At 39.8% G+C, this 13,846-nt stretch overlaps 3 protein-coding genes across 3 annotated transcripts in view; all 3 read right to left on the bottom strand.

The window, feature by feature from the left end:
• The window catches only part of bcap29 (B cell receptor associated protein 29), a 133,457-nt gene that overhangs the window by 1,144 nt on the left and 118,467 nt on the right, over positions 1-13,846 (bottom strand). Inside the window, exons 2-7 of the mRNA XM_072462514.1 lie at positions 4,989-5,026; positions 1,946-2,050; positions 1,780-1,880; positions 1,282-1,429; positions 1,071-1,206; positions 221-323 (exon numbers count right to left, since the gene is read on the bottom strand). Coding sequence (XP_072318615.1) covers positions 221-323; positions 1,071-1,206; positions 1,282-1,429; positions 1,780-1,880; positions 1,946-2,037 — 580 coding nt within the window. The 5' untranslated portion in view covers positions 2,038-2,050; positions 4,989-5,026. The remainder of the gene's footprint in view (positions 1-220; positions 324-1,070; positions 1,207-1,281; positions 1,430-1,779; positions 1,881-1,945; positions 2,051-4,988; positions 5,027-13,846) is intronic.
• Positions 6,675-10,366, bottom strand: dus4l (dihydrouridine synthase 4-like (S. cerevisiae)). Its single transcript, XM_072462499.1, has 6 exons — positions 9,979-10,366; positions 9,783-9,904; positions 8,753-8,870; positions 8,548-8,670; positions 7,449-7,675; positions 6,675-6,971 (listed from the first exon to the last, which is right to left on the bottom strand). Exons 1-6 carry the CDS (start codon positions 10,068-10,070, stop codon positions 6,706-6,708), a joined length of 948 nt encoding a protein of 315 aa, XP_072318600.1. The 5' UTR covers positions 10,071-10,366; the 3' UTR covers positions 6,675-6,705.
• Positions 11,811-13,226, bottom strand: rflnb (refilin B). The gene is made up of 3 exons (XM_072458111.1): positions 13,017-13,226; positions 12,763-12,857; positions 11,811-12,662 (listed from the first exon to the last, which is right to left on the bottom strand). Exons 1-3 carry the CDS (start codon positions 13,188-13,190, stop codon positions 12,197-12,199), a joined length of 735 nt encoding a protein of 244 aa, XP_072314212.1. The 5' UTR covers positions 13,191-13,226; the 3' UTR covers positions 11,811-12,196.

Genomic DNA, 13,846 nt, shown 5'->3' with positions numbered 1-13,846 from the left:
TCTTCTACTGAGAGTGTTTTTCAAACTTCCTATAAGTGATCTGTTCTTTTCTTCTGTATCTACCTCTGTATCTACCTGCGTTGCACCAATGAAAGTTCCCCATGTGGGACAATAAAGGATTATCTTATCTTATAAGTTGCTCCGGAGTATAAGTATATAAGTATAAGTCCAAAACTATGAAAAAAGGTGCGACTTATAGTCCGGAAAATACGGTACTCACTTTCATCAGATCCCTTCAACTCGTCTTTCAGTCGCTTCATTTCTCCCCGCAGCAACTCCATTCCTTCTGCCGAAACTTTGTCACCTTTTCCTTCCATTAGAGACTAAGAAAAGAGTAAACAGCAGAACTAGTGACAGTGACAGTACACAGGACAGGACACATATGATGCATTATTTGTATTGTTAAACACGCTCTCGAATAGCTATGTTTTAGAACTTAAAATGTATTGAAAACCACACATAACTTTAAATCATGCAGGCGTTCCCTCATCAGGGTTTTGTGTTAGCACTCACTCTACTGGCTGCAGAAGGAATTGTCTTGGAGAAAAAAAAAAACAGCTAGCTTGCCTAGACATGCCTATACAAATATGTACCGTATTTTCCGGACTATTTTTGGCTGTGGTGTGACTTATAGTTATATTTATACTTATACTCCGGAGAGACTTTTATGTGACATTATTTGTTATTTTCACACTTGCAACCGCATTTCATACTCCAGTGCGACTTATACTCCAGTGCGACTTATACTCCAGTGCGACTTATACTCCAGTGCGACTTATACTCCAGTGCGACTTATACTCCAGTGCGACTTATACTCCAGTGCGACTTATACTCCAGTGCGACTTATACCGGAAAATACGGTATGTAGTAATAATGAACCTGATTTGATAGCAAGAAATACTTTTGCTTTATGGGCTTAAAAAAAACAGCACAGGAAAGCTCCGGATTTCTATCTACGTCGTCACAAATTTTGAAGATTTTAAACAAGAGTGCTTTTCGTGAGGCTCAGAGAAAACGACCTTGTACGCAGAATTAATGAAATAAGATTGAATTAAGCGAAATGCAACTACCTGCATTAGCTGCTCATTGTCCTCCATGTATTTCTTAGCAGCCTGGTCCGCTCGATCCGCCCGTGCCTGGAGAGCAGCTGTAGTATCGGACATCGATGCCAGTTGGCTTAGCATGGTGATCACACGCTTCATCACCCTATAGAAATAGAAACACATTTTCATGCACTGCAATGTGGTAAGCTGCGAGAGAATGTGGTCATTAAATACTTACAGCCACAGAAAGACGGCAAATCCGGATATGTACAGGTTCCGCTGGGCTCTGAAGAGCTTCATGTGGAGGTGGTCGTACATGTTGGGCTGCAGCCTGGCGTTCGCCCCGACATCTGTAGCAGAATATTTCCTCACCTCTCGCACGGCATCTATGGAAAGCAAAGGAAAAGCATAAGGGAGCATACAAAACAAATCGAGTCGCTGAAAGGAACGATGTTTCCGGGACATATATCACCAACAGTGGGAACAATCGATGGATACCTGTGGAATATACTTCAATAATGACTAACAGGGACTGAACTGCACAAACACGACCGGTACTTTTACGTTGAGCTTGAAAATAGACACATTTGACAGACATTTGGACAGATGGGACCGATACAGAGGGACTGACGATTGTTTTTGCTTTTGTTCACTTTACAGTCTTATTAATGTAGCTTTTTTCGTATTAAATATAAAAAAAAGAGATAAATTGTGAGTAGAAAATGAACAAACCCACCGCAGAAGAGAACAATAAGGATGATAATCATAGTAAGAAACACTTTATTCCAAAATCTTGCCAAAAAGCCCCATATTCTCAAGTGGAAAATGCTCCTCCACCTGCAGACACACAAAAAGAGGTCACCCACAATAGCATTAAACTCCAACATCACTTATGGCCGTACCTTCTCGGTGAGATGAACGGTATGCAGAGGATGAGCAGAACTCCCATCTCCACGTACAGGAAGAGCGCCACGACGGTCCACTGCAGCGTCATGGTGAAAGGACGTCTGTAAAGAAGAGTTTTTATAGAACCATGACTGAACTTACCCGTGCACATTAGTTCAGGTTGTCCAGACTTGGGTGGAGCAGTGACTAATGTACACAGGTCTGGTAAATCTAGATTCTTCACTGCACCCAGGCTGGAGAAAAAATGTCACGCAGCAGATGTGACTTTGTAATTATTATTTTTTTTAAATAGATAAAATACTAGTATGTTTTATTATTATTACTTTTACCGGTATTTCTTTTTTTAATTCAAATGCCCCTTATTTTTGTTTTGTCAAATATACAATGGAATTAACAATAACATTAATAGAGGCTTAATATGTGCAATAGTAAATATGTGCAGTTTAAACATATGTAGTAAAACAACAACGTCATAATAATTTGTACAATTTACATTTCAAATTATTAGTGATTTGCTCTATGTTGCAATAATCTAATACATTTAGAAAAGATGTGTTGTGGAAAAATATAATCTGGCCCTATGCTTTTTAATTTTCAACTCTATTTCAACAAACAAACAAAGTCAACAGCCTGACACAACCCCTCTTTGCCTGGAAATGTACATGTCCGGACCTCCTGGAGTGACTAGGAAGTCCCACGTTCTGTTTCACACTAAAGACAGCAAAACATGTGAATTAAATTAATGCAAATGTAATTACTGTCTCCTTCCTGGAAGCCCTGTTCCTCGTGTGTTCCATTTGCTCCTTTTGCCCCTTTGTTCCTTGGTACCTGAGAGGTCATGTGACTGAGGTGTATAAATGAGGAGGACATGGGACAAGAGGGAGATTCTAATCATATGATGTACCAGAGAGAAACGCCAGATTAAATCACCTTAACATTGAGACAAAGCATAGTAGAAAAAGCTTCCGTTGTAGTCATCTGGACTCAGTTTGAAAAAATAGACGTTTCGACTCTCATCCAAGAGTCATTGTCAATAAAAGAATTTAGATCGAGAACTCCGATATTAATACTGTTCTGTGGTAAGTCCAGCCCATTGGGAGGAGCCTTCCTGAAGTAGAAAGAGTTGTTTGTTTCAACAGAAACTCCCCCCTTGTATCTACCGAGCTAGCCTATTCAGAATCTTAATGGGCTATTAGAATCCTCTTTGTCTTTGTGAGACCCTGGCTCAACCACCCTGAGTACCTGATTAGCATCTAAATGTTCTTGTCCTCTACCTTTCCAGGGGTTCAGTAACCCATTATAAATAACAGGAAGATTAAACCTTAGCCCTCCATTTCTGTTTAAAGAAGGTCTTTCTTTTTTAACAAAAATAGCTTCCTTGACTCCTCTTTCAAACCATCTTTTCTCCCTGCTTAAAACCTTCACCTCACCGTCTTCAAACGAGTGATTAGAGGCTTCAGGATGGAAATGCACGGCACTCTGAGGTCCTGAACTAGTATTTCTTCTGTGCTGATAAATACTTCTATTTGGAGTTTCCCGTCCTCTCCTCTGATCGTGGAACAATCAAGAAAGGCCAAGCGATTCTCCTTATCGCCTTCCTTGGCCTTTCTTGATTGTTCCACGATCAGAGGAGAGGACGGGAAACTCCAAATAGAAGTATATAGGAAACCTACACACACAGACCAGTATCTGCTCTTTGGTTCCAACCACCCACTACAGCACAAGCTGGGGGTGATCAGAACCTTACAACACAGAGCTCAAGGTGTGCCCACCAGCTCAGAGGGCAAGAAGAAAGAGGAAAAAACATGTCCGAAATGCCCTCTCAGCCTGTGGTTACCCCGCTTGGGCTCTCAACAGAGTGAAGAGAACCAAGAAGCAGGACAAAAGGGAAACTGAACAGAGAAGGAAGGGTGTTTCTATCCCTTATGTGTCTGGCCTGTCGGAAAAACTGCAGAGAATTTTTAGACAACACGAAGTCCCTGTTTATTTTAAACCAGGAAACACTTTAAGACAAAAACTGGTTCACCCTAAGGACAAGTTGCCGACTCAAAAACAGAGCAATGTAGTTTATTCGATCCAATGCAGTGAAGAAAGCTGTAAAGAACGGTACATAGGTGAGACAAAACAGCCTCTACACAAGAGGCTCTATCAGCACAGAAGAAATACTAGTTCAGGACCTCAGAGTGCCGTGCATTTCCATCTTGAAGCCTCTAATCACTCGTTTGAAGACGGTGAGGTGAAGGTTTTAAGCAGGGAGAAAAGATGGTTTGAAAGAGGAGTCAAGGAAGCTATTTTTGTTAAAAAAGAAAGACCTTCTTTAAACAGAAATGGAGGGCTAAGGTTTAATCTTCCTGTTATTTATAATGGGTTACTGAACCCCTGGAAAGGTAGAGGACATTCAGATGCTAATCAGGTACTCAGGGTGGTTGAGCCAGGGTCTCACAAAGACAAAGAGGATTCTAATAGCCCATTAAGATTCTGAATAGGCTCGGTAGATACAAGGGGGGAGTTTCTGTTGAAACAAACAACTCTTTCTACTTCAGGAAGGCTCCTCCCAATGGGTGGGTCTTACCACAGAACAGTATTAATATCGGAGTTCTCGATCTAAATTCTGTTATTGACAATGACTCTTGGATGAGAGTCGAAACGTCTATTTTTTCAAACTGAGTCCAGATGACTACAACTGAAGCTTTTTTCTACTATGGAACACGCCTGGACGAATGAGGGATTACACCGACATTGAGACAAAGCAACTAGCTTCCTTGCCTTATTTCTGCCATTACAGATGACAACACGGATGGGAATATCACACATTAAGCATTCTGGTTGGGAACTTTAGATAATATTTTTGACACGTTTTAGAATCAGAAACACAAGCAAATGAGGAGCGTAATACAGGAAGTGTTGATATAAGTCGTCATCGCACCTTCCAATCAGCGCGTTCCCCCAAAAAGCAAGAAGTCTAATTTACCGTGTGAATGTAAAGCGAACGGTGTTGATATAAAGTTAATTAAAGTAGCATTGTATGACATAACTCACCAGATTATTCAGACGCTGACAGCAACACGGCGGATAATAAAGTCCACTTTGACTTCCGCATCCGAGTATGACAGTCGCGTCACAACTTCCGTCTCATCCTTCAAAATAAGACGAGTCTATTTTCTAAGCGTAGTTCTATGGCGTGGATTCAGAGATTTTCATCCCTGGATTTCAGATTTCAATACGATGAAAACCAGGACCGTAGCCACAGTGATTTTAACTCAATATTTAATAGAAATCACATGGAATCTAAATATGATCTTTAGACCAGTGTTACATACAGGAAACTGAACACTATGAAACTGACGGTAGTTTTTGTTCTAGAAAGAATAATTTATTTTTTGCTTCATATCAGCTCTTAAAGGTTCACTGTGTAGCTTTTCTGATGAGGGTCCACTACATTTGCATGAACATTTCCTCGCCACAGATTTGTAATTGTAACCAATGAGTTTTTTTCAGTATACTTCATCGCTGTCACTTGCTTGAAGATAGATTTAAAGCCATATTCTGGACATTTTCTACGCAACGCAATAAGGTCTCCATGGAGACCTTATTACTATATTATATTAATGCAACTCATGATTGTGTCGTCACTTCACATGTTAAATAAATCGTGTTTTAAGATGCTATAAATGTACTTACCGGTAGTAGAAATGGTAGAGTAACCAAAAATTGTACTCCAGTAAGAGTAATGTGACTTGAAATAAATTAAATGTGTGTACTTGGATAACTACTACTCAAGTAAGATGTAAGAGTAAATGTCTGATTGTATGAAAATGTATTGAAGTTAATGTAATTGGAAGGACAACACATTAAATAATGCACACAATCTGGTATTTTCGCATAGTAGGACACAAAATGTACACAAAGAAAACCATATCTGAGGGAGCGGGGCAAGAATATGAACGTTCAAATTGTTTTGTCAACATAAAGCTTTTTTGTCACTTGGGTGGGAAAAGTAATCTAAAGTTTTACTCGAGTAAGAGTAACTACCCACCTGACCCGCAGTGACCCGGCAGCTTTTCAAACTAAAATACTGTATTTTCCGGACTATAATTTTGGCCAGAGTGCGACTTATGTGTGATATTATTTGTAATTTTCACACTGGCAACCGCATTTCACATGTAGATTATTTTCAAACACAGGGGGGCGCTCTAGGCTCTAAGCGACGCAGAAGAAGAATCTGCACTTCCTCTACCTCTGGAGTTTGTGGAGTTGTTTAGAAGTGACACAGAGGAAGACGAATTCAATGGATTTAGTGATTTGGGGTAAAACTGATGCTTTGCTAAACTTGTTAGCATGTTCTTTATGCTATAGTTATCTGAATAACTGTTAATATGTTACGTTAACATACCAGACACTTACCACAGTTCTGTCTGTGCGTCATGTAGCCGAAGGTGTTAGCGTTAGCATACGTACACCTATTCACCATGTTCTCTAATCTCTTATTATTTTAAACTGCATTTCAAGATGAAATGTCAGATCTTGATCTTGGATTTTACTGCGACTTATAGTCCGGAAAATACGTGTTTAATAAATAATATTTTTTTTTCTAATGTAGGTCTAAGGATTTTTGACGCAAACTCAACTCTAGCTAGCACAATATAACAAAATAAAAATAACACAGAATAATAATTACATACAGACAGATAAATGTAAAACAAATTTATTACGCAATTTAAAAAAACACATTAAAACAACATCAAAACCTATACAGCTACGTAGTATAATCCTGTTCGGTCCCGTAGGTCGTTTGCAGGTAGTCTACGACCGCAGAGGTGCTGTGAAGGGAGTTGAAGACTTTTCTCTCTGGCTGGGACGTGACCCTCTCCAGCATGTAGATCAGATGCTGGTGGAAGCAGGTGAACGGAGTGCCGTGTTCAATGGAGAGATCCACCCAGTCCCATATGCACTGCAGGGGCGTGTCCTCGTAACCGGCGAACATGGCAGGATTGGCAAGCAACCCTCGCGCCGACATCACGCCTAAATCGCAGCACGAATGAAGACAAAAAACAAGATACGCTCAAGATTGGACTATTTTGGTAAGGCCACAGTTATTTTATTACTTGGTTCACGGATCCGCCGCACTTATGATTGATTTCTACAATATAAATAAAATTAATTATTATCCAATTTTTTTTATAAAGTACCACCAACCAAGACAAAATAGTTTACCCGTTTACAACATTTTCTCCAGCGCGTTTTGGCGTGACTAAGGCTGCACACTTAGAAGCGTCTGTTCTACCAATGCAAAACACGCTAAATCTACTGTTACACTCACCTGTGGCCGCATCTCCCCCCCCCCTCCTCCCGTGGTCCGTTTTGTGTAAACCCGGACGAAAAAATCTATTGAAATTATATTTATATTTCGCCCGTCTGTTCAATATATTTCATTTAAAAATCCGTAAACCAAGTAATAAAATAACTGCGGCCTAAAAAGTGCGAGTCAGTTGTTTGTACCGTCAACGCCGGTGAGCTTGTGCGTAGTTTCCACGTCGCGCAGGTACTTTATGTCTCCGTTGGCGACCACGGGGACGCCAACGCCGTCTTTGATCGCCTTTATCGCGTCGTAGTGGACGGGCTGGTGTCGTTCCTGGGATGTTCGACCGTGAACCGTGATCCAGGACACGCCGGCGGATTCCGCTTTCTGGCACAAATCCACCGTTTTCCTGATGTCGTCGTGAATTCTACAAATAAAAAATAAATTAAAAGTTGTATTAAATAGCACCTGTTGATTTGATTAAACTCTTCTTCAGGGATGTCAAGATGATTAGGTTAATTGATAATTGTGATTACCGTATTTTCCGGACTTTAAGTCGCACCTTTTTTCATAGTTTTGACCGGGGTGCGACTTATACTTATATTTATTCTTATATACTTATACTCCTGAGCGACTTATATGTGATATTATTTGTCATTTTCACACTTGCAACCGCATTTCATACTCCAGTGCGACTTATACATGTTTTCTTCTTCTCTATTATGCATTTTTTGGCTGGTGCGACTTATACTTACGAAAATACGGTATTCAGGTCACAAGATAATTCATAAGAACTACAAAATAATAATCATATAATAATTGTAGTCTTCTTTTAGACAATATTCAGCCCAAAATGGACCTAAATGTAAATATTTTTTTTTTTTGGCTGGCAGTTTTTGTCACGTAATTACTTTATTTTGTTTTTCAGAAAGTTACATTTCAACAACAACTTGAGGAATCGTAACAAGAAATCGAGATATTTCACCGTTGTCTCAACAAACATGCGTACCGTATTTTCCAGACCATAAGCTGCACCGGAGTATAAGTTGCACCAGCCAAAAAATATATAATAGAGAAGAAAAAACTTATATAAGTCGCTCTGGCGTATGAAATGAGGTTGCAAGTGTGAAAATAACAAATAATATCACATATAAGCCGCTCCGGAGTATAAGTATATGAGTTTAAGTCGCACCCCGGCCAAAACTATGAAAAAAGACGGTAATTGTTAAACCGTGATGTTTTTTCTCACAACAATCAAAATGCTTATGTTCAATATCACGACATCCCTACTCGTCTTACCTTATTTTAATGGACACAGAGTAGTTTGGATTGTCCACTTGATTTCTGACCATTTGAACCATGTCTTTCACAAGCTCAGGCTTGTTGATGAGGCACGCGCCGTAACCCGAGGACATGGCCCATCTAAACGAGACAAAACGAGAATTTCAACCACGAGGGACCCACATTCCGAGTCGTGATGTAAGCATATTTTATGTTTCTGGACCTTTGGGGGCAGCCACAGTTCAGATCGACTCCATCTGAGAAAGGTGCAACAACACGAGCCGCATCCGCGAGAGTCTGGGCATCACTGGCAGCGAATTGCACAATCAGTGGTCTGTCCCCTGCACACATCAGATGAATGTTTCTGTCACGGAAAAGCATCTGTGACCCTTAAATCTTGATCTCGCCAGTCTCTGAAGGCTGTGGGTGTGGCGGGTTACAGTTAAGATTAAAAGATGTTGTATGTTTTCTGTGGTTTTCCTTGCTAAAATACACCAATACGGCATTTTTATATATTTATTGTCATTTTTTTTATTTTTTTATAACAACACATTCATAACAGACTATAAACAGTTAAAGGAATGCCAGGAGGGGGCATATTACACTTTATACATCAAAAACGTTTACAGACAGACAGTTTTCATAAGTAGAAATGGCTTGTTCGTTTTTAGAAATGGTGAGCAAATATGATTTTTTTTTTAAAATAAGGACAGGGGGAAAAAAGGGACACTGACGATGAATTTGCCAAATATAAGAATGAGACTAATTGCCATTTTCTTACTATAGTCCACATTTGTGTTATAAAAGCCAAAAATTATATGTTACATTTTTTATCTAAAGTTGGATTCAATGTGACGCGTTAGTCTCTCTTTATTTTCACGTGTTTTTCCGATATTATAATAGATCCATGTTTTTCCCCGTGGTTTTTCCACCTACTTCCTGTGCGTCAATCAAAGGCGCTGTACAGAAACAAGTTAGATAGGAACCTAATATAAATATACTAAATATACACATGCAGCAGGATAAATTAATAAATATACCCAAAATAAAATAAGTACAACACAATTTACTTAATACATACATATAATACAGAAACAAGTTAGATGGGAACCATATTTGCTCACCATTTCCAAAAAGTTTGACCCAAAAAGCCATTTCTACTTATGACAACTGTATGTCTTTAAATGTACTTGATGTATAAAGTGTAATTGTAATATGTTAAATATGCTACAATGGTCATTCGTGTTGCTCACCTTTACTCGTGGTGAATTCACTGTCTCGGGCTTTCACTGAATTCATGAAGTCAGAGGCAACGATCATGGGAGTGTAACAAATGTCACAGTTGTATTTCCTCACCAAAGACCTGAATGCTAATCTGGGAACACAAGACGACACATAAACGTTTAACAACACGAGTAACGACAGGATAATAATAATAACAGTACTTACTTTGAATATCTAACCATAGGAGCGCAGATTTTCAATACGTTTCCGGTTTCAAACATTTCCATCACGTTGGTATTTGCGTTGAAAGTTTTCATTTTTAGCTCCGCGGGTTTGTTGTTGTTGTTAGCATGTAGCTGCGGTTTGTTGTTAGCATGTAGCGTTCACTGTAGCATGTAGCATTCACTGTAGCATGTAGCATTCACTGTAGCATGTAGCATTCACTGTAGCGGCTTTAACTCGATCAGAGACGAGATAGATCTCCACTGGATTTGTTGTTTAAAATCTGTTATCCGGATGAGTTTGAATAAAGACAACAGAGCTATGGATCTGACAGAATCATAATAGTTAACTTGTTAGCATGTTTGTGCGCGTTTCCCATGTGTTTGAGCCGTGACGCGTTTTGCTGTATATTAAAACTAGAGAAACATGGATGCTGTTGCCATAGCGCTTGTGGCGGCCATCTTGTAAGTGTAAGAACGGAAAAATGTGGGTTTACTCTACGAAACCTGTGTCTTTTGAGTGCTCATCTTGTTATGGGGGGCATAGCAAGTCAAAATATCTGTTTTAAAGTTGAAGTTTTTATTCCTGATGTTCCAAATCAGATCATATGTCTGCATGTGTAATTCATAAAGAGAAAAACAAACCTATTATTTATTTTTGTATCTATTTACATTTCAACAACAAATGTTATTTAATTTTATCATTCATTGTTGTAATGTCATAGAAATAAACTCTAATTGACATTTATGGACAATTTGCTCTATTATTTTATTGGTACATAAATCATGATTTGTATGTGTCCGCGTCGTTTACCTTCCACTCTGTCACGTTAAGTTAGATGGTTGTTAAAAAAATACTGATCCTTAAAATTACAACATAAGTTCAGACTTATGACTTTATTTTAATATTTGTGGAGCCAAAATAAAAAGGTAAGTTCCTTTTTGTTTTATTGCTTATTAACCTAAGTCCACACGTTTTTTCTTTGGAAAAACTTTATTTTAATATTTTCTTACTTTAAATTCTAATGTCGAGAATGTATTTGCTTGGTAAATTTGATGACAATAGAGTATATTGTGGCAATTTTAGTTAAAAAATATACCACCCCTTCACAAAAGGCTTCTCAGGTTCAATTTAAAAAAAGTCTATTTCAATGATATAAAATAAGATAAAACATTGCAAATGACCCCAAAACAGGGCAAGAAAATGTATTGATTAAAGTATTTAAATGAACATAATTGTATATTTGTGGTCCTAATGATGCAGGGAACACTACTTCTGTCAGGACATTTTCCTCTGAATTATGAAAATGAATATTCACCCTGAAACACAGCAAAATTAAACTGTGTGTCACAACCATCAATAACTATTAAGAAAATAATATTTTCTGACCAGAAATAAGTGAAAACATTTTCCAAATGTGTGTTTGCATTAGACCATTGGCATTAGATCAAGTGACAAGGTTAAATTATCAAAGTATAAAGAGAAAATTATAATTTAAAAAAGTCCATTACAGTCAGAACATGTCTGCTGGAACTATTGGTTACTACTGGTTACCTTGGCAATAGCTCTCTAGCTTTTATCTTAAAACACTGAGCAATCCAGATTCACTCTTACGCTTTTAAAATTGTTATCAGAAATATAGACAAAGAGGAATTAAACTTAAGAGTGTTGAGCTTCAGAAACACGGTCGGCTTTAGTTTACCTCCAGGGGGCGTCACAGCCTAAAGCAACAGCTTCTCCATGGCAACACCAAATCAATGTTGTACAAAAGAATATAGATTAGGATAGAATCATCACTTTATTTAAAAATGTAAAATTATTTGGTAACATGGATAAAAACAGACAATTCAAAAACACTGAGGGGAATAAATATCATCCAGCATTCCATCACTCAAGGTAAAACATCTGTAAAAACACTCATACGTGAAGCTTACACTCAACAGAAAGGTGTTGACTTGAACCACAAACCTTTAAATAAAATAAGTTGCAAACACATGAAGCGCTCATGGTTCTGTGCTCGTGCATAAATTATACGGACAAAATCACCAAATGACACCCACAACGCAACATCTCTGTTTGCCCTCAGCTCCAACAATGCGTCAACATTCAAAACCTCATGACACAAAATATTCTGCAATGTGAAATATAAACTTAAACTCCTATTAAAGCAGGATCCCTCAGAAGTGTGAAAACAGCAGGTCTTTAGAAGTCTCACTCGCTCTCAGCCCATCACATCCTCACCGTGGTGGGCTGCTTCTTCACCGTGGTGGGCTTCTTCTTCACCGTGGTGGGCTTCTTCTTCACCGTGGTGGGCTTCTTCTTCACCGTGGTGGGCTGCTTCTTCACCGTGGTGGGCTGCTTCTTCACCGTGGTGGGCTTCTTCACAGGGGCCTGACGCCTCCAGCTCCACGCGGCAGATGAAATGCCTGGCCCGGCGCTGGCTGTTGTAGTTCAGCTCGGTGGTGTAGTGCACATTGGTCTTCTTGGTGTAGACGATGGCGGTGCTGCTGAACTGGCGAGGCCGGTGGCGAGGCTCAAACTCGAGCTGTGTCTTGTAATGACGCCAGGTGCTGTGGGGCAGGGCCACGACGGTCTGTCGACAGTGCTCCAGCTCCTGGCCCCTGGGCTGCAGGACCACGCGCTGGATGAAGTGACGGTCCGAGCCATATCTCACACACGAGGTGTATCTGAGAAGAACACAAGAACATTAGTTTGTCTGTGGAGCCCAGACAACGAGACATCAGGGACTCTTCATAGACTGAAACTAGTGTAGCCTTTTCCACTAACCTCATCTCCTTTGCAGGCAACGGACTCAGAGAAATACTTTCTCCATAAGACGAGGGCTGAAGACGTGGTGATGGACGGAGAGGCAAGGATGGAGTCTGAAGAGAAAGTCAAAGAGTTTCAATTAAAAGTGAGGCGTAGAAGAATGTGCTGGATACACCATGATATAGCAAGTAAACAGTAAACAAAACTGCAAGAGTTACAAAAGGTCAATAAGGTAAACACATATATCTGGTACTGAAGTGAAGCACATTTACCTGCGGGGCTTTTCCCTCATCCTTGTCTGCAGGTCCAGGCAGTGACCAGCCGCTGGGACTGGGACTGGGCGGTAAACCCGAGTCTGGACTGTCGAGTCCTCGCTCTGCGCTGCAGCAGCTCATGTCCAGTGGATCTCCTCCAGGAACATTTGGCAAGTTCAATCTTCCGACCATCTCTATGGGCGTTGCTCAATCCCAGAAGCTTTCAAAACCCCGACACTTCCTCTTCACCAGAGCAGACTTCACCGGAGCGGAGACAGTCGTGGACGCGGTGTCGCTGCGAGTCTTCAGTGGGAAGCCAGAGCACCAGAAGCCGTCCTGAGCTGGACCAGACTCGTCTGTTAGAGACTGTGACGTGCACAAAGATCCACGTGTGTCTCAGTGATGCTTCTGCCCGCGGAAGCTCTTCAAACTCACTTTCCCTCAAAGAGCCTCAGAGCCACAAACATGGAAGAACCGCCTTTCACTCAAACTCTGCTCTGATTGGAGCTGATCAAACCACGTGGTCCCTCATGTTGGCTGGTCCTTATAGATCTATAATAGATCCATGTTCCAGGAGATCAGATCCTAATAGATCCATGTTCCAGTAGATCAGATCATTTTACGGTTTCATTTATTTATCTTAAGGCTGTTGACATAGTAAACAAACCGACAAGTCAAAAAAGAGAATGCATGAAGTATGTAGACGAAGAGGAAATCAAACATATTCTTTTATTTAGATAATACATTTATTTGCGGGGTTAAAACAAGTTAAAACAACCATCTACACTTTAATAATTTAAAAACATTCAATTGATATAGATTTCCTTCATCGTGTAGGCAACAATTAC

Source organism: Eucyclogobius newberryi, unplaced genomic scaffold (genome assembly GCF_026437365.1).
Source record: "Eucyclogobius newberryi isolate DKJ021-1_F unplaced genomic scaffold, fEucNew1.0.hap1 SCAF_10, whole genome shotgun sequence".
In the NCBI taxonomy this organism is placed as follows: Eukaryota; Metazoa; Chordata; class Actinopteri; order Gobiiformes; family Gobiidae; genus Eucyclogobius; species Eucyclogobius newberryi.
This window is presented reverse-complemented; position numbering and strand designations above follow the sequence as displayed.